This window comes from Ascaphus truei, chromosome 4, assembly GCF_040206685.1.
Source record: "Ascaphus truei isolate aAscTru1 chromosome 4, aAscTru1.hap1, whole genome shotgun sequence".
Lineage (NCBI taxonomy): Eukaryota > Metazoa > Chordata > Amphibia > Anura > Ascaphidae > Ascaphus > Ascaphus truei.
The window spans coordinates 31,152,648-31,173,560 of record NC_134486.1 but is presented as its reverse complement, the minus strand read 5'-3'; the positions used below and the strand labels follow the sequence as shown (position 1 = coordinate 31,173,560).

The following is a 20,913-nucleotide window of genomic DNA, read 5'->3' as shown; positions in this document are numbered from 1 at the left end:
GAGTAGGTAGGGTATACAAGTGGGTACAGCAGAGATATTAGGACTATTGGACAGATGTTAGTTGATTAAGAATGGTATTATTTCAAAGTCTGCATTCAGACCGTGTGGTATTAAGGTGTTTAATTTGTGAATCCAAAACATTTCACGTTTACTTAAGTCAATATCTCTGCTGCGACCTCTCCAATGCTGTAACACATTTTCTATACCCGTAAATTTTAAACCTTTAGTGCTCGAATTATGAAACAGTGCAAAATGTTTGGAAACACTGTGGGTTAAAACTCCTCTACGAATGTTGCTCAAATGCTCTAAAATACGTGTTTTTATTGCTCGTTTTGTTTTGCCCACGTATTGGAGTCCACATGGACATTCCAATAGATAAATTACATATTCCGTGTGGCAGTTCATGTACTGTTTAATCTTAAAGGTTTCCTTCCGATTATTCCCCATAAATTCTCTTTTGTCTGTCTGTTTATATTCGCATGCTTTGCATATTGAGCATCCAAAAAAGCCCTCAAGTTTTTGAAGCCAACCTGTTTTTTTAGGGCCATCAGTTTTCCTTATGGCGCTTGGTGCAATGATGTTTTTAAGATTTTGCGCTTTTTTAAATATTATTTTTGGGTGCTCCGGAATAATATCTTTTAGTATTTCGTCATTTTGCAAAATATGCCAGTGCTTGCGTATTATTTTACAGATGTTCTTTGATTCTATATTAAAGGAAGTTAGAAAAGCAGTATCAAAAGAATTATTTTCAATAGCAGGTGTATTCTTAGGCCTAATCAGCTCCTTCCTATCTTGGCTTTTTGCCTTGGTCAGGGCGGTATCCAACATTGCTCCATTATATCTTTTCTCTAGGAAGCGTGACTCTAAGATTTTACATTGTTCTTCAAAGGTAATTTCATCGGTACAGTTCCTACGCATACGCCTATATTGATTATAAGGAACATTGTCCATCCATTGGTGATGGTGACAGCTTGAACGGAGAATATAGTTATTACTATCAACCGTTTTGAAGAACGATTTGGTCTTTAGGATACCTTCCTCTATATATATGTTAAGGTCCAAAAAGTTTAAAGATGTTTTATTTGTTTCAAAAGTAAAAATGAGATTAGAGGTATTGATGTTTAAATTAGCCAGAAAAGCATCTAACTCTCTTTGCTCGCCCTGCCAAATGAGGATGATGTCATCAATGTAGCGCCGCCATAGGACAATGCCGGCCCCCAGCACACCACCGGGCCAGATGTTATTTTCCTCCCAGTATCCCATAAAGAGATTGGCGTAGCTGGGGGCAAACCTCGTTCCCATGGCGGTGCCACACTTCTGAATGTAGAACACATCCTCAAAAAGAAAAAAGTTCTTCTCCAATATGAATAAAATGGCGTCAATAATAAACTGTGTTTGTATCTCTTTTAATTCTGGGTCTTGGCTTAAAAAATATTTGACAGCTTCACACCCCAGATTGTGTCTAATGGAGGTATATAGTGCGGTAACGTCTATGGTAGCCATAATGAAATCTTCCTTCCATTCTAAATTATCTAATAGAAGCAATATTTCCGTCGTATCTTTGAGGTAAGATTTCAATGTTTTTACATAGCTTTGCAGGAAAGTATCTATATATGCTGAGAGGTTCGATGTAAGGGAGTTAATACCGGAAATTATCGGTCTTCCCGGAGGATTTACCAGACATTTATGTATCTTTGGTAATATATAAAAGATAGGTAGTTGCGGGGTCTCGTTCAGAAGAAAGTTATACTCATGGTCTGTAAGGATACCCTGATCTTTACCTCTATCTAAGAGGGATTTAAGTTCCTTAAAGAATATTTTGCTGGGATTTTTGTGTAAGATCTCATAAGTATTTACATCACCCAATAAACGGTTGGCTTCTTTAAGATAATCCTCTCTGTTCAAGATAACTATTCCTCCTCCCTTATCTGCTTGTTTAATTACCAAATTGGTGTTTTTAGTGATTTCCTCTAGAGCTGTTTTTTCAACCTTTGTCAGATTGTTTTTACCATTTATCTTTTTGTTTTTGGTTAGTTCTTCAAAATCTTTTGTTATTAGATTGTAAAATACGTCCAAATGATTACCTTTAAGGTAAGTGGGGTAAAATGTAGATTTTTTCTTTAAATTGGTATGTTTAAAACTATCTGCCTCTTTTAAGATAGGGGGGTTCAGGTTTGTCATTCTTGATTCAGCATTTTTGCTTAGAAAAAAGCGTTTGACCGTGAGTTTTCTCAGATACTTATTAGCATCTAGGATTAATTCAAAGCTGTTGGGTCCAACAGTAGGGGCAAAAGACAGTCCCTTTGAAATGAGGTTTACTTGTGGGGTAGACAAAATGGTGGAACTTAGGTTGAATACACTTGTATTCTTATTTTTATTATTCACTTTTGTTCTCTCTTTTTTCTTTCTTCTCCCCCGCTTCCCTCTCTGCCTGTTTCTCCTTTCGGGAGTGTGAACCCCTCTCCTTGGTCTGAGAGGGGAGTGTAGGGGTTTTTTGATTCCCATAGTGTTAGTGTATCTTCTATCTCTAAAAAGTTACTTGGCCCTGTAGCTCCTATAGGTGAGCGGGATCTGCTGGTTTTGGCATGTTTTGTACATTCATGCCTATCCCTTTCTCTTCTTCTCTCTTCTCTATCCTTTCTGAGTTCCCTCTCTCTTTTTAATTCACGTTCTCTTTGATGTTCTCTCTCTTTCGTCTCCTTCTCTTTAATCTCTTTCTCACGTAGATATTTGCTAGTTCTATAATCCCTCTCTCGTTGAGCTTCTCTATGAAGTTCTCTCTCTCTGAGCTCTCAATCTCTTTGTTCTCTTTCCCTCTTTCGCTCTCTCTCTTTCTGCAACTCTCTTTCTTTATGTTGCTCTCTCTCTCTATGTTGTTCTCTCTCTTTGTGTTGTTCCCTCCTCTGTTTCTCTGCTTCTAGTCTATATCTATCACTTCTTTCTGTATCCTCTCCCTTATGACTCTCTCCTTCTTTATGGTGATCCCTACCACTAAATATAGTGTTGTTTTTAGGGTGTTTATCATAGGTAGGATAGTCTGTTCTAGAATTTTGGTGGGTGGATTTGAGATCTTTATTATCTCCCCATGAATTATTCGATTTGTAGTCTGGTTTAAAATAGGTATCTTTAAAAGATTTGTCCGATTCTTTAAAAGTTTTGTCACCATATCTATCTGATTGTGACCTTTCTGGTTGATATCTAGTTTTCTTTTTCTTCCAATCTCTCTGTTCTCCTCTTAAATAGTCTCCCTCATCTCTTAGGAATTTGTTCATTTTTGTGGTATACAAATCATTTTCTAATTTATCAATTTTTCTTTTCAGATTTCTATCTTTAATTTTGAACTCTGCAGTATCCTCCAAATGAGCTAGTTTGTTTTCTATTATTACTACTTCTTCATCAATAATATTTATATGCTTTTTGTGTTGGTTAATCAAGGATACCATTAGATTAAAAGAGCATTTGTCAATGGTCTCGTGCCAGTTTTTCACAAAATCCTCATCATCAAGATTGGATGAGGGATTTTTGGAAAATCTTAGGCCTCTGGGTATTCTATTACATTCCATATACTTATTTAGGAAGCTTAGATCCAGCCATTTTCTAGTGTCCTTGATTAATAGCCTTTCTAATTTCAAAAATTCTTCTTCTAACAAATCATTGATAACAGGTGTATGTGATGTTTTTGTGTCATTAAAGCTAAAATGTAATTTTCTTGATTGTCTCTTTGCAAAAATATTTGGTGAAATAACCTCCATATTTAACGTGTAATAAAGTCACTTAAAAAAGCAGCCACCAAATCAAGTACAGAAAACCAGTGATGAAACCAGAATGATTTAGATAGGCGCTAAATAAAAGTGCAGTGGTATAATGATAGATTCACACAGGAAAAAATATATAAGTAACTTAAACGATGTCTCAACCTTCCTGTGGGGGATATGTACAGATCCCCCTCAAATGGAATGGATACAGGTGGTTGGAAGGGAGCCACAGTCGCAGGAACATCCAAAAAATAAAAGGAAATATAATAGTGCAATATGTTGTGATAAAGCGAATTTTGAGATGTCTTGGCTCTATAGAGTGTCTACTTACAATAAGTAGGTGTATAAAAAGCGTATTGCAAAGTAAGGTGGTGTGTAGCAGGCTGCAGAGACAGGATCCTCGCGAGTTTGAGGTGAAGGAGATCTCACTCAGGTACACATGCCACAGGAAAAGATACAGAAAAGACCATAGTACAGATCGGACAAAATCAGTTTGTATTAAAAGCAGGGTAAAAGTTGTACTTACAATAAGTACATAAACAATGTACACGTAGCGTTTACTTTAGAGGTGAAACCGGCGTCTATGTGGGTAGCCTCTAGCTGCTGCAACTCCCAGTCCTCCTCGTCGGATCGCGATGACTGGCGTCTGACGTCACTACCGGCGCAAGGGTGACGGCTTCCGATCCGGAACACAGAGGTTGGCAGACAGCAGGGGGACCGCAGACTAGGCACCTTCTCCTTCTGGGCAGCTGTGCAGGCTGCAGGAATAGGCTCAACGCGTTTCGCTGTGTTACACCACAGCTTCCTCAGGAGCAAGTGAATACCCCTAGTGGGTGTGCAGTTTATATACCAGAGACAATTACTCAATAAAAGCTTGATTTTACATAGGTCCTCCTCTTAAAGGTATATGACTCTATGGTCCAAAAACGACGCAATTACACTAAAACTTTAATATTACATATCACAAAAAAATATAAGGTGCATAAAAGATGCTAATAGATATTAAAATGTTTATAATGTTTATAAAAAATGTTTATAATGTTTATAAAAAATGCCCTATACATCAATAAAACTATGCAGACTATATAGCTCAGCATGGTGGCGGAGAGATAAAAAGGGGGAGAGAAATAAAATATGATCAGTGACATAGATAGTAGCGTATTCTTATGTTCATAAGATCTCAAAGGCTTGAGATCAAGGGGGGGGGGAGGGAAGGGAACAGGAGAGAGATCTGTGGTAATGGGGATAAAGGAAGGAGTAGGTAGGGTATACAAGTGGGTACAGCAGAGATATTAGGACTATTGGACAGAAGTTAGTTGATTAAGAATGGTATTATTTCAAAGTCTGCATTCAGACCGTGTGGTATTAAGGTGTTTAATTTGTGAATCCAAAACATTTCACGTTTACTTAAGTCAATATCTCTGCTGCGACCTCTCCAATGCTGTAACACATTTTCTATACCCGTAAATTTTAAACCTTTAGTGCTCGAATTATGAAACAGTGCAAAATGTTTGGAAACACTGTGGGTTAAAACTCCTCTACGAATGTTGCTCAAATGCTCTAAAATACGTGTTTTTATTGCTCGTTTTGTTTTGCCCACGTATTGGAGTCCACATGGACATTCCAATAGATAAATTACATATTCCGTGTGGCAGTTCATGTACTGTTTAATCTTAAAGGTTTCCTTCCGATTATTCCCCATAAATTCTCTTTTGTCTGTCTGTTTATATTCGCATGCTTTGCATATTGAGCATCCAAAAAAGCCCTCAAGTTTTTGAAGCCAACCTGTTTTTTTAGGGCCATCACATCAAATCACATCTGGCCCGGTGGTGTGCTGGGGGCCGGCATTGTCCTATGGCGGCGCTACATTGATGACATCATCCTCATTTGGCAGGGCGAGCAAAGAGAGTTAGATGCTTTTCTGGCTAATTTAAACATCAATACCTCTAATCTCATTTTTACTTTTGAAACAAATAAAACATCTTTAAACTTTTTGGACCTTAACATATATATAGAGGAAGGTATCCTAAAGACCAAATCGTTCTTCAAAACGGTTGATAGTAATAACTATATTCTCCGTTCAAGCTGTCACCATCACCAATGGATGGACAATGTTCCTTATAATCAATATAGGCGTATGCGTAGGAACTGTACCGATGAAATTACCTTTGAAGAACAATGTAAAATCTTAGAGTCACGCTTCCTAGAGAAAAGATATAATGGAGCAATGTTGGATACCGCCCTGACCAAGGCAAAAAGCCAAGATAGGAAGGAGCTGATTAGGCCTAAGAATACACCTGCTATTGAAAATAATTCTTTTGATACTGCTTTTCTAACTTCCTTTAATATAGAATCAAAGAACATCTGTAAAATAATACGCAAGCACTGGCATATTTTGCAAAATGACGAAATACTAAAAGATATTAATCCGGAGCACACAAAAATAATATTTAAAAAAGCGCAAAATCTTAAAAACATCATTGCACCAAGCGCCATAAGGAAAACTGATGGCCCTAAAAAAACAGGTTGGCTTCAAAAACTTGAGGGCTTTTTTGGATGCTCAATATGCAAAGCATGCGAATATAAACAGACAGACAAAAGAGAATTTATGGGGAATAATCGGAAGGAAACCTTTAAGATTAAACAGTACATGAACTGCCACACGGAATATGTAATTTATCTATTGGAATGTCCATGTGGACTCCAATACGTGGGCAAAACAAAACGAGCAATAAAAACACGTATTTTAGAGCATTTGAGCAACATTCGTAGAGGAGTTTTAACCCACAGTGTTTCCAAACATTTTGCACTGTTTCATAATTCGAGCACTAAAGGTTTAAAATTTACGGGTATAGAAAATGTGTTACAGCATTGGAGAGGTCGCAGCAGAGATATTGACTTAAGTAAACGTGAAATGTTTTGGATTCACAAATTAAACACCTTAATACCACACGGTCTGAATGCAGACTTTGAAATAATACCATTCTTAATCAACTAACATCTGTCCAATAGTCCTAATATCTCTGCTGTACCCACTTGTATACCCTACCTACTCCTTCCTTTATCCCCATTACCACAGATCTCTCTCCTGTTCCCTTCCCTCCCCCCCCCCCCCCTTGATCTCAAGCCTTTGAGATCTTATGAACATAAGAATACGCTACTATCTATGTCACTGATCATATTTTATTTCTCTCCCCCTTTTTATCTCTCCGCCACCATGCTGAGCTATATAGTCTGCATAGTTTTATTGATGTATAGGGCATTTTTTATAAACATTATAAACATTTTTTATAAACATTATAAACATTTTAATATCTATTAGCATCTTTTATGCACCTTATATTTTTTTGTGATATGTAATATTAAAGTTTTAGTGTAATTGCGTCGTTTTTGGACCATAGAGTCATGTACCTTTAAGAGGAGGACCTATGTAAAATCAAGCTTTTATTGAGTAATTGTCTCTGGTATATAAACTGCACACCCACTAGGGGTATTCACTTGCTCCTGAGGAAGCTGTGGTGTAACACAGCGAAACGCGTTGAGCCTATTCCTGCAGCCTGCACAGCTGCCCAGAAGGAGAAGGTGCCTAGTCTGCGGTCCCCCTGCTGTCTGCCAACCTCTGTGTTCCGGATCGGAAGCCGTCACCCTTGCGCCGGTAGTGACGTCAGACGCCAGTCATCGCGATCCGACGAGGAGGACTGGGAGTTGCAGCAGCTAGAGGCTACCCACATAGACGCCGGTTTCACCTCTAAAGTAAACGCTACGTGTACATTGTTTATGTACTTATTGTAAGTACAACTTTTACCCTGCTTTTAATACAAACTGATTTTGTCCGATCTGTACTATGGTCTTTTCTGTATCTTTTCCTGTGGCATGTGTACCTGAGTGAGATCTCCTTCACCTCAAACTCGCGAGGATCCTGTCTCTGCAGCCTGCTACACACCACCTTACTTTGCAATACGCTTTTTATACACCTACTTATTGTAAGTAGACACTCTATAGAGCCAAGACATCTCAAAATTCGCTTTATCACAACATATTGCACTATTATATTTCCTTTTATTTTTTGGATGTTCCTGCGACTGTGGCTCCCTTCCAACCACCTGTATCCATTCCATTTGAGGGGGATCTGTACATATCCCCCACAGGAAGGTTGAGACATCGTTTAAGTTACTTATATATTTTTTCCTGTGTGAATCTATCATTATACCACTGCACTTTTATTTAGCGCCTATCTAAATCATTCTGGTTTCATCAGGTGGAGGCGCTGCCAATTAATATATTCATTGCCCCAGGCTTCCAGTGACGGAGGCTCTGTGAGCCTACAGGTATATGCAGCACTAGTAGACCCGTCTTGGTGAAAGGGAAAGAGGGCTACATTTGTTTGGGTTTTAATACTAGTGTATTGCTCTCCGGAGCAGAACCTCATTGATTTGAGGTCTGGGGACCCCTGCTTCCCAAGATACAGGCCCTCCTATGCATTTAAATGTCCCGCGTCAATTGACCGTGGGAATAAAATGCATAGGAGATACCAGCACCCCATAACGGGGCCTGTATCTCGGGAAGCAGGGGGTCTCCGGACCTCAAATCAACAAGGTTCTGCTCCGGAGACAAAACACTAATAGTACATTTTAGATCAAAAAATTTTAATCTCTGGCGAGATTTGCGCAGGGAGAGGTGGCTCTCTCTGCAGTAGAAAGAAATCGCCAGGTGAGCCCTTTTCAGAGAGGTGATCATCAAGTCGTCGGCTACTCGCCAGTTTTGCAAATCACAGCTATTCTGGGCTTTCTGCATAGCATGATAGCAACGCTGTCAAAACTGGCAATTTAAACAGCCCTGCGTTATTTTTTTCTCGCCATTTAGTGCATAGGCCCCATAGTCGGGCGCAAGTGCACTGATTTTATCAGTTCTTTGTGAATCGGCCCCAATATCCCTTTAATGCTATGCACACATATAAAACCAACTATTCCGCACAAGCTTTGTTGTCAGACTGATAAAATAATTTATATTTTCAAAGGAACAAAAAAAAAAAGCAATGTTTGCATTAATTGTCTCACATTATAATCTAGTCTGTCTCACACGCTAATCTCGCGTATGTAGGGTGACCAGGTGTCCTGTTTTAGCCGGGACAGTCCCGGTTTTTTAATGGCTGCCCTGGTTGCCCCGCATTTTTTTAAATGTCCTGTTTTTTTTGTGGCTGTTCCGGATTTGGCCATCAGAATGGGGGGCAGCAGAGAGCACAGAATGCAGACAGAGAGGAGAGCAGGAGGAGAGCGGAGGCCGGTCTGACAGCAGAGGGTGGGGGCGGGGTTAGTGTCAGCGGAGCCTCAGCAGTGAGAGCCGGAAGTGAGGTGCCTGCTGCCAGTCAACATGGCTTCCCCCGCCTACCTGCTCCACAGTGATAGGTAGGACACAGAGAGAGAGAGTGAGTGTGAGTGGCTCTGTGTGTGTCACTGGCTGTGTGTGTGTGTGTGTGTGTGTGTGTGTGTGTGTGTGTGTGTGTGTGTCACTGGCTCTGTGTGTGTGTGTGTGTCTCAGTGACTCTGTGTGGGTGTGTGGGTCAGTGACTCTGTGGGTCAGTGGCTCTGTGTGTGGGTCAGTGGCTCTGTGTGCGTGTGGGTCAGTAGCTCTGTGGGTGTGTGGGTCAGGGGCCCTGTGTGTGGGTGTGTGGGTCAGGGGCCCTGTGTGTGTGTGGGTGTGTGGGTCAGTGGTTCTGGGTGTGTGGGTCAGTGGCTCTGTGTGTGTGGGTCAGTGGCTCTGTGTGTGTGGGTCAGTGGCTCTGTGTGTGTGGGTTAGTGGCTCAGTGTGTGCGGGTCAGTGGCTCTGTGTGTGCGGGTCAGTGGCCCTGTGTGTGTGTGTGGGTGTTATGGGTCAGTGGCTCCGTGTGTGGGTCAGTGGCTCCGTGTGTGGGTCAGTGGCTCCGTGTGTGGGTCAGTGGCTCTGTGTGTGTGGGTCAGTGGCTCCGTGTGTGTGGGTGTATGGATCAGTGGCTCTGTGTGGAGAGAACATTTTTTTAGATCTATTTATTATATATTTATTTATTTTGCCTTTGGCTGTATCCTCCCCTCCAAATTCCGTTAACATGGCCGCGCGACGTCACGTAATGCCCATTGCCATAACAACGAGCCGCTCCATGACGTCACGCGGCATCAAGTTGACATGACAACGGGACGCATTATGGCGCCGCGGCATCACGTGATGCCACATTGTCATGGCAACATGTCACCGCCTGACGTCAGTGTCTCGTTGTCATGGCAACGGGGTGCGTCATGTGATGTAATTTGTTTTATAAATAATTTTTTAATGTGTCCCAGTTTTTCATTTTGAAAATCTGGTCACCCTACACGCATGTAACTGTTACGTCTATAAAATATATTTTCTTTAACTGTGCATGCAAATTCTTGTACTGTATATAATGTATAACCCTGTTCCCTTAATGTAAATATGTATTTGTAACCATGTATCTGTCAACATAACTCTGTGCCCAGGACGTACTTAAAAACGAGAGGTAACTCTCAATGTATTACTTCCTGGTAAAACATTTTATAAAAAAATAAATAAAAAAATGAAAGATGACTACCTTTATTTGAGATAACCAATTGCACCATAAAGTTGTTTATGGAGTTTTTTTGTGGTATAATATGGGGTACCAGGCAACCGAATGCAAGATGTTTATCAATTGTGCATACTTTTACTGTTGCGGGCCCTTTTATTTTCCTACTATTCTCCTATGTTTTCCGAATGTCACGCACTTTGCCGCATTCATGGCGAGAGCAGCGCTAATACAATGAAACGCCGGCGTCGCCTAAAAATACCGGAACATGCCGCATCTGCCCGCGGTTCTAAAAGTAGCGCCGAAACGGCCGCACGAGGCTGAAGGCGGCCGCCACTGTAGTTTTGTGCTTTTGTTAAGCTTTCAAGAGTTCCAAACTGAAGCTGGGGAAGGTTAATATTGAAAGGTGATATTGTCGTTTCATTTATTTCCCCTATTCAACGACTACAATGAAAAGACAATAAGAATATGTTTTTCAAATTAATTATCATAGATAGCAGTTAATACACCTACATCTGTTCCCTTTCTACTTTTAATTTACAGGTTAAGAAGATTAATTCTATTGTTAAGGTTTCAATGGAGGAAGTTGAACTGTACAGCAGAGATTTTAAGATGTACTGCTCAATGGTGAAGAACGCTCAACATGTTAAAATGAATATTACTACAGATCACGCAAAACTGTCTCCTGATGACTATAGAAGAATTCTTGCTTTGTTTAAACAGTATATCATTACATGTAAACAAATGAATATCGAGAAACGGGTCCATGTAATTAAAGTCAAAAGCCTGGAGTATCAGAAGGATTGCCTACGATATCTTGACGCAACAGTTGAGATTATCCATACATCCTTGACGGTTACAGCTTATACTAGGATTATGCAACTTTTGGACGTAAGTTTTTTGCTACAATTAAAGCTCCATGAATTTAAGTTAAATCAAATTAGTCGAAGAAGAAAACATAGATTGTGAGCTTTACTGGGCAGGGATTGTGTCTGCAAAATGTCTCTGTAAAGCGCTACGTAAAACTAGCAGCGCTATACAAGAACATGCGATTTATTATTATTATTTTCTTTTGTTTGTTTCTTTCCCATTTACCTGAACAATTCTTTTGTGTGTGTAGTGTAATAGTGGATTAAATAGAAATAGCTGTGTTAGTTCAGTTGCGATAGTGCAGAGTAAATGGAGTACTTCAGTATTACGTGATACCTTTTTTATTTGGACTAACAATTGATATTATAAGACAATTTTTCAAGAGTTCTCCTCTCTTACTCAGTATTGATGACCTGGGGAAAGGAGAGAATTCTCGAAAGCTTGATTTATAATATCAATTTAGTCTAAATAAAAAAGGTATCATCTAATACTGTTGTACTCATTTACTCTGCACTATTGTAGTTTAAAACATAGAAGTGTAAACAAAGTAAAACAGCCACACACTAGGGTTATGCCACTTCAACATGTATGTATATCTTTATTTATATAGCACCATTTATGTACATGACGTTTCACAGCAGTAATACTCGTGACATAATAATATAACACATAATGGAAATAAGGGCTTCAGACATAAACGTTAAATTAGAAAAAGGAGTTTCAGCCCTGAAGAGCTTACAATCTAAGTGGTAAGTAGGATGAATGTACAGAGGCAGTAGGAAGGTGTTTTGGTAAGTGCGTCTGCAAGGGGCTAAGGTCGATGCATGAGGTGTATAGTATCAGCCACAGAGCTACCCATATACTTTGCTAAAGGTGTGGTTTTGAGATGGGTCTATAAGCTGGATAGAGTGGGTGCTAGAATATTGAGGGGAAGGGTATTCCAGAGGTATGGGGCAGTGGGTGAGAGAGGTTTTAGTTTGGAGAGGGCTTTAGATACAAAAGGGGTAGAGAAAAGACATCCTTGAGCAGAACGCAAGAGTTGGGATGGTGCATAGCAAGAAATACACTCACAAGGGTAAGTTTAAAAAAAGTGGTTGTGAATATAATCACCGCCCAGCTGGTGGCTCTGCGTCCAGAATCCACAACCCAAATCACACTCCGTGGTATAGGCAAACAGCAGAACTTTGAGGAACCCCAGGAAGGCCGGACAGCAGGAGGTTGCAGTAATCAAGATGAAGAGAATGAGGGCCTAAGTCAGAGTTTTAGCAGCCGAGCAACTGAGGAAAGGGCGTACTTTGTAATATTGCGAAGGAAAAAGCGACAGGTTATATATGTTTTGAATGTGAGAAGAGAATGTGAGAGAGAAGTCGAGTGTGACCCCTAGGCAGCGTGCTTGGTCTACTGGGTGAATGATGGTACCTCCAACAGTAATGTGGAAGGAGGTAGTAGGGCCAGGTTTGGGTGGAAGTATGAGGAGCTCTGTTTTTGCCATGTTAAGTTTAAGTCGGCGGAAGGATATCTTGGATGATATCGCAGAGAGACATTCAGAAACTTTGGTCTGTACAACAAGTGCAATGTCAGGGGTTGAAAAGTAAATTTGTGAGAGAATAGGTGTTGAGAAAATGCAGCAAGCGAGAGAATACAAAACGTTCAAGGAGTTTAGAGGCAAAAGGCAGGAGGGAGACAGGTCGACAGTTAGAAAGACAGGTAGGGTCAAGCTTGCTGTTTTTTTTCAACTTTATATTTTATTCAGTTTTCAAGAAGATATAACATTTGTCGTATACATTTTGTCACATCCGAAATCTTCTGTAAGTTGTTTATACATTGTAAGATAATAAAACACACAAACATACCTACATCTATGACAACAACATGGGGGGAAAGTCACATTAGGAGAGGAGGGATAGGGAAGGTAGGGTGGGGTCACTGGATCTCATACGTCTGGCTTCGTAGAGGACACTGTTTAACCGATTCCTTTTTCTTGATGACGGACTCTCCAGCTCTCGTTCCACCTGACGCCTATTGAAGAATCTCCCTAACTTATGTCCCAATTTCTTATGTCTTATGTAGATCTCCTACCTATCTTAATTCTGTCACTGTTGTACCTGCCCGACCTTAGATGCAGACCGTCAAAGGAGAGCCTACCTATCTCTATCAAAGCCAGATGGAGGCATTGCTCACCCCTGGGTTGTCTGTTTGTGCCAGCCACGGCAGCCAGACCTTTTGGAAATTTGGTCCAGTATCATTGACCAAACTTGTCAACTTTTCCATCTGGCAGACAAACTAAATTCTGTTCCGAATATTTTCAATAGTTGGAATTGCATTCTGTTTCCACAATGCTGCGGTCTCACACCTCATTGCCGTCGCAAAGTGAGCGATTCATTTTTCCCCCGCTCTTGCCAGTCCCTCAAGTGGCTTATTTAATAGGAATAACCAGTAGTCTAATAGAATTTCGAGGCCCAAGATCCTCTAGAGAAAATTCTGAATTTGTTCCCATACCGGGTTCAAACGGAGGCAGGACCACAGCATGTGCAACAGATCCCCTTGCTCTCCACATTGTCTAGGGCACAAGGGGGAGTAACCTGGTACAAATTTAGATAATTTGACCAGGGTGAGATACCACCTCATTAAAACCTTATATGAATTCTCCTTTAACGTTGTGCATATCGAACTCTTAGCCGCTGCCTCCAATATCTTTGTCCAGTCGTCGTCTTCTAATGTCATACCTAAATCTCCCTCCCATTGGGTCATGTAGCTTAGTCTCTGTCTGTGGTTTTTGCCAGGATCAATTATTTCCCTATATAGCCTAGTGGTTAGTCCCCGTGTGTCGTGCCCTCGCACACAGAGCGTTTTGAAATTCGTCACCCTAGGGCGCGTTGTGTGTTTGGTATAAAATGCCTGGAGGATCTGAAGGTATCTAAAAAATTCAGTGTAGGGAATGTCTTTTTCTGACTGAATCTGTTTGAATGTTTTGATGGTGTTTCTGCCCTCCAGATCCCTTAGTCTCTTGAGTCCACCCTGCTTCCAATGTGTAACATTTCCCTCCTCTAATCCAGGAGCAAAGTCTGGGTTGCCATATAGTGGGGCCTTCAGAGAGTGCTTCATAGTCAAGCAACATCTAAATTTGTCAGACTCCCAGACTGCAATTGAGTTACTCATTGAGGATAGCAGTTTCATTAATGTTTTCAGCCTAGATTTTGGGTACCAAATTAAGTTACTGATTTCTAACGGGGTGCATAGTTCGCTCTCTAAATGCCATTGTATAATTTGACTTATTTGGGTCGCTCTATAATATGAGAACAAGCAAAGTACCTCTAGTCCGCCTGTGTCTTTGGACCTTCGCATTACTGATGCTTTAATACGTGCTTTTTTGTTCTTCCATATGAACTTAAAGATTTAAAGATTCTTGTTTGCATATCTCTGATATCTGCTCTATCTATGGGTATGGGCAGTGTCTGGAAGAGATACAGTAACCGGGGCAGAAGATTCATTTTAACGCTGTAAATTCTTCCAATCCAAGAGATGCAGTAAGAGGCCCACTCCTTTAACTCCTTTCTCAGGGATTGCAAGAGTTTAGGATAATTTGCCTTATATAACAATTTTACCTCCTTAGTCAAATACACCCCCAGATATTTGATAGCTTTGGATTGCCATTTGAAGTTAAAATTTATCTCTATTAGTTTCTCTATGTCTTTTGGGATATTTAAGCTTATGACTTCCGATTTTGCCTTAAACTTGCCTTAAACTAGCCAGGTTACACTCTAACTAGATAGTGGGCTAATTGATGGCCCCTCAGGACAGAGAGATCCTGCAGTAAGGATTATAACTCGCAAGATCCAAGTAACAATCACACAGAGGTAGCTGTTAGTGCAGTAGCTTGAAACAATATCCATGCAATGCTACATTCAAATGGAAAGCTTCCCGCGTGTGCAGGAGACAGGTGGCCCGACAGCGTGACTGAGGTTTCCCTCTAGCTCAACACCATATTATTAACACAGGTAGTTACACTACTGGTTTCTTTTACCGCATATCATGCCTGGATGTATTAATATACACACCATATAAAGTCCACTATCACAGAGCGTCCAAATACACGCCCTGATACATTTATATTGAGACAAAACTTTTTCTTTTTAGTGGTCCTATAATGGCCCCTTTCCTATATCTATAGGCAGCTATAAGTATAGCATCAGATCCTGAATATCAATCAGGGATCTCCTTATGTATAACCTACCTACCTAGCCATAGTTGGGTTACAAATGATACAGTCACGTGCTGTTTGATTATACAATTTAATTTTATTTTAACCCCCCTTTTTTTATTCATTGATCACTAATAAAGTATTTTAACAATAGAATTATACATTCAGTTGTGACAGAGTACTTGTTTACTAGGTTCCTTTTCTCCTGTATACTTTTATTTTAATAACATATTATTGTAGCAGGGGAGTCCTCCAGAGCTGAACCGCATTGATTTCAGGTCCGGGGACCACCTTTTTTGGTTTATTGGCCAAACCCCAATAGGTTTATTGGCATTTTTTTTTTTATTCAAATTGAATGTCTTTTTTTTTTGGTGCTATTTTTTATTTTTATTTGCTGCTTGCACATTGACTGCCATAGGGCATGGTGTGCCACTGGGCCAATTAATTGGTTTATTGGGGTGGGGTTAGTTGCCCCGGGGAGGGTGGTTAGGCCTCCTTGTGTTAACCCCTTAATTACCATAGTGGTTAAAAACTGCTAAGGTGATTAAGAGGTTAGTGGCCAGTAGTTAGTTTTTTCATTTTACTGTTGGTGCCCACTGAAGAAGAGGAAGATGAGGAGGACGAGGATGGCCTTCATCATGTCAGGGTTTGTTAAAAAGCCATTTCCAAGCGATGACAGGTTTGTGAATACACATGCAGAATTGCTTGTAAAGTGCACTTAACCAGCGTTAAGTCACTTATCGAAGTTTAGTGTATAGGCCCCCAAGACATTTCATGGCAAGCAGAGAAGGTGGGAGGGAGGAATGGGACAACAAGCCAAATACATATACTGTAATTGTAACATGTTGACATGTGTTGGTAGTGCCATGAAGACAAATGGAAGTAAAATCTGGTTTATATTCTGTAGGAGTGGGGTTTATATTTATTCACATGGGTTTTGACTATATCATATCCAATTAATACTTATTTTTCTATTTGTAAACACAATGTTGATGCATCTTGTATTGAAATTAAAGATTTAGGATCATTCTCATTTCAACTGTATCCTTTAATATTTTTTCAGGTCATACATAGAGCATTTACAAAGCTAAACAGAGTGCTAACAGGTGTGGAGGTGTTTGTGGAACACCTGACATTCCTTAGCCAAATATCTTCAGAGATTCCATCCTTGGAGAGGGAGTATGACACGGTTATGCAGCTGTATTCTGTTGCAAGAGATTACAACATATGTATAACTGCAGAGGAAACAGCTCAGTCTCAAAGTCTTATTCCCAGTTTTAAGCATCTTAAGTTAGCGGTTCTTTTCTGTGAAGCAAGAAAGAATGACGACATCGTTAAATTCAGCAAGGATATGGACAAGTATATTTCCAACTTGCACGTTGAGCTGATAGAATTCAAGACTAAAGTATGTTTTTCATTTATTATTGTGTTACTTTTGAATGTCCTAGCGAGTTTGTTTTAATTGTTGTACATGACCTTTTAAGATCAGAGTATATTTCCTTGATATATGCTTGTTTTATTTATTTATTTAAGAAAAATATTTATCTATGTACGTGCATAATTCACAAGTGTACTGTATGTCCGTCTGTTACATTCTTTATCTCAAACAACTTTTAGCTACTCAGTCATGTTATTAATAGAATTTTTCAGATATATGAATTTCCAAAAAGTTGATGACCCTAAAATTTGGCTTGAATGGGCTGCACGGTGCGTTCCATCTCTGGAATGTGCCTTAAATCTGTTTAGTAAATGGTGGGTGGCTTGCAAAGGCACTCATTAAATAATAATTAAATTGCCTTCTGCACATACATGCTGTGTTAAATGTTATGGAAAAATGACCACATTGCATATGATTCTTCTAAAATAGTTAAAACGTGATTGTCCATGAACGCGTAGTGATATTATGGTTGTGTTTTGTTAGGTGACAAATCCACTACTTCTTCAAGGTAGCACATTCCCGTGGGAAGCCAAGGAAAGGATTCAAATTCTCCGGGAAGAGTTTGAAGTTACTGCTTATAAAGCCCGATGTTACTCAAACTACCAAGAACGCTTTGGTAGCTCAATCACTCAGGTGAAAGCCCAGTTAGTGGAGGTGCTCCTGTCACAAAAGAGCACAGAAGGAGTCATCAGCGCTCATGTGGTCAATGCTAAGCTCACAGAAATTGAGTGTGACTTAAATTTACGAAAGCTACTTTGGGAATCAAAGGAAGAATGGGCCAAGCTGTCTGCAGAGTGGAAACTTACACTCTTTGAAGATCTCAATGTGGAAGTCATACAGAGGGATGTTAACAGATTCATCCATACATTGTTTACGCTTGAGAAAGGTAATTGCATTTGAACAAAATGTGTAAATACAGCACATGTTGTGGGAAAAGGTGCACCAATGCAGTAAAGGACTTCTGGTTGTTAGAAATACCACATTAAGATTATTGTATCATATTTGCAATGACATAAATTAGAAAGTATAAAGGACGTGCAAACTTTATTGAATATTTTCTTTATTACTCACAAGAATCATATTTTTGGTCTGAAAACTATGGCTCTGGGCTACATTTTACAGTAGGTGCAGCTTATAAAAAATTTTTACATTTGTTTTAACTTTATTCTAGGTTTGCCAACAAATAATGTTGTAGCAAGTCTGAGGCATGCAGTTATGGATTTTAAGCAAAGTTTGCCTATCATTGTGGCTTTAAAAAACCCGTGTTTCCATCCTAGACATTTGGATGCTATAGAGTACAACATTGGAAGACTAATTATTAAAGATCAAGTCTTCACCTTGGGAAATCTTTTGGAACTTAAGGTACTGTACATATATTATTTAAAAGGGAAAGAAATTTGGGGAATCACCCCCCCCCACCTCCCCAAACAGTGCATCAAAAACCTAGTGTGCAATTGGTTAGAAAAATATTGGCTAGTGTTGTTTAGATAGTAAATTGAATAGTAAATGAGTTCACGTAAATTAATACATCATGGATCCCACAATATAAGGTAAGTCCCCTTGATTGAAGTTCCTTGAATCAATGAAAAATATCTATAAGCATCAGATGTGAGAAAAGGAGGCTGTGGTCTGATCCCAAAAGGGAAAACCTGATGTAATCCCAGTCTCTATTACTCACATTCCAGTGTATAGCACATAATAAACCATCATGACACAGTCCCCATTGCTTTTGTAACTTAAATAACAGCTGTTGAAAAAGAGACTGTTGATACTCACGTGATCCCCTTTGATGTGAACTTCAGTTGGTGTGCTCCTGCAGTCAGGGCCGCAGATAGATTTCCTGGGGCCCAGGGCTAGAGTTACGCCTGCCCCCCGTCCCCCCCTCATGTGAGTGGTATTGCGAGGCCCTCCACCCCCCCCCCCCCATTTCACACCCCACGAGCCCCCTCTATTTCCCCCCCTCTTCCCATGTATTTCCTCTCTCACCCTCTCTCACACACACCCCTCCCGACTCGCATGCATTTCTCTCCCCTGCGTCTCACTCTTACTCCCTCTTTTCTTCACTCACTCTCTCCATCACCCCCTCTCTCCTCTCACTCACCCCCGCCTTCTGTCAATTACGCTACCCTCACTCAATCCCCTCCACAAAATACATACCAAAAAACCCCACCCCCCAATACATATTAAAAAGACACCCACCCCAATACATATTAAAAAGACACCCAAACACCCCCAAATACATATTAAAAAGACCCCCCCCATACATATTAAAAAGAGACCAATCCCCAATACATATTAAAAAGACACCCATCCCCCCAATACATTAAGGACACCCCCAATACATATTTTAAAAAAAAAACCCCCAATACATATAAAAATACTCCCCCCCCCACCCCATTACATATGCAAATACACCCACCTCCCAATACACAGTGAGAGCGTTTCGCGTTTGCTTCAAAACTGCTTCAAATATTTATAGTGTATGAGTATTTTAGATTAGGTGAGCCTATACTGTACATTAAGCCAGTGGTGCTGAACTCCAGTCCATTAAGACTAAAATGTGACACCATGTGTTTAGCTGAAAGGCACATAATGTATGGATACTTAAATACAGAAGTGACAGTAGGATTAAAGCAGGGGTTCTCAGCTCCAGTCCTCAAGACCTGCCCCCCCCCGGTCAGGTTTCAGGATATCCCTGCTCTAACACAGGTGGCTCAGTCATTGACTGAGCCTCTGATTGAGCCACCTGTGCTGAATCTGGGATATCCTGAAAACCTGACCTGTTTGGGGGGGCTTGAGGACTGGCGTTCAGCACCATTGCATTAAGATATCTATATTAACCCAAGGTTGGCAAGGCAGTGTTGACCTCTCTGGAAGAAAATGGATTAATACAGTAATAAACACGACACTATCCAACATTTAATGTAGTTAATGCCGTAATGACCTCCACCCTGTTTAACAGATAGGAGCTCCTGTGAAGGAAAATAGAGGTGGTCACTCCAAATTCAGTTTACTTGAGTTGAATTGAGATATCTTTATCAGAGAAAGCTGGAATAGTATGTGTTTCAGCTGTAAATTTGACACAAAAATACACAATGCGTTGCTCCAGAAATATGTTGACTGATCATCCTCCGAAGCAAAGCATTAATATGCAGAAGATGATTTTGTACAGGAATTCTAATTATGTAGCTAATCTCACAATTTGTCACACATCTCCTTATCTGAGTGCTAATTTCCTGCTTATCAAAAAAAGCTGGTGACATGTAGATTGCTTGCCAAGTGTAGTTTATTCAGTTTCTTGCTGGTAAAAACAGGGAAATATCTCGGATAAAACACACAAAAATACAGTTATCGCTCAGTACCAAAAACAAACAATCAAGTATAAGGCTCCAGGTGCGTAGGGAGGAGGTAAAGCAAAAACACAAATGGCGAACAGAATCACCCAGGTCCCTATTGGCACGCATTCATGATGCACAAGTATTGCATCATGAGTGCGTTCCAATAGGGACCTGGGTGATTCTGTTCGCCATTTGTGTTTTTGAAATATCTCGGATAGACAGAAAACAGAATTGGGTTAATCTCTACCATCCACGGGTGTTGGTATTTCACAACCTAGGAACCCTCATTGCCAGAAAGTGGTCTACTAATAATTGTCATACCTGTACTCATAAGGTGCCGTAGGAAGGTTGCACGTGGTGCACAATCCTCTAATGACCCCTAGTGTCCGAATCCAGCATCCAATGCATATACTGGACATGGGGTGTTAAACTCCAGTCCTTAAGCAACCCCCTCCCCAAACAGGTTATGTTTTCCAGATATCCCAGCTTCAGCACAGGTGGCTCAATCAGTCCCTGGTTCAGTATTTGCAGTAGAGTGGAGCAAAGGTGCACTGCAACTGGAGACAATCTTGAAGAAATGTCACGGGCAAACTCCAAAGTAAAATTAAGGATGTTTAATGAATAAACTCACAAGGAGATGAACATGACAAACGCACCAACGCGTTTCATCCCATAGGACTTTATCAAGGTGTACATTTCTTCAAGATTCTCTCCAGTTGCAGTGCACCTTTGCTCTACTCTACTACTATTGCTTCTAC

At 40.3% G+C, this 20,913-nt stretch overlaps 1 protein-coding gene across 3 annotated transcripts in view; it reads left to right on the top strand.

The window, feature by feature from the left end:
* DNAH14 (dynein axonemal heavy chain 14) overlaps window positions 1-20,913 on the top strand; it is a 368,675-nt gene that overhangs the window by 70,592 nt on the left and 277,170 nt on the right. For all 3 annotated transcript variants that reach the window (XM_075595506.1, XM_075595507.1, XM_075595505.1), the window contains exons 17-20: window positions 10,852-11,199; window positions 16,443-16,784; window positions 17,301-17,703; window positions 17,989-18,179. In XM_075595506.1, the coding sequence (XP_075451621.1) occupies window positions 10,852-11,199; window positions 16,443-16,784; window positions 17,301-17,703; window positions 17,989-18,179 (1,284 nt within the window). The remainder of the gene's footprint in view (window positions 1-10,851; window positions 11,200-16,442; window positions 16,785-17,300; window positions 17,704-17,988; window positions 18,180-20,913) is intronic.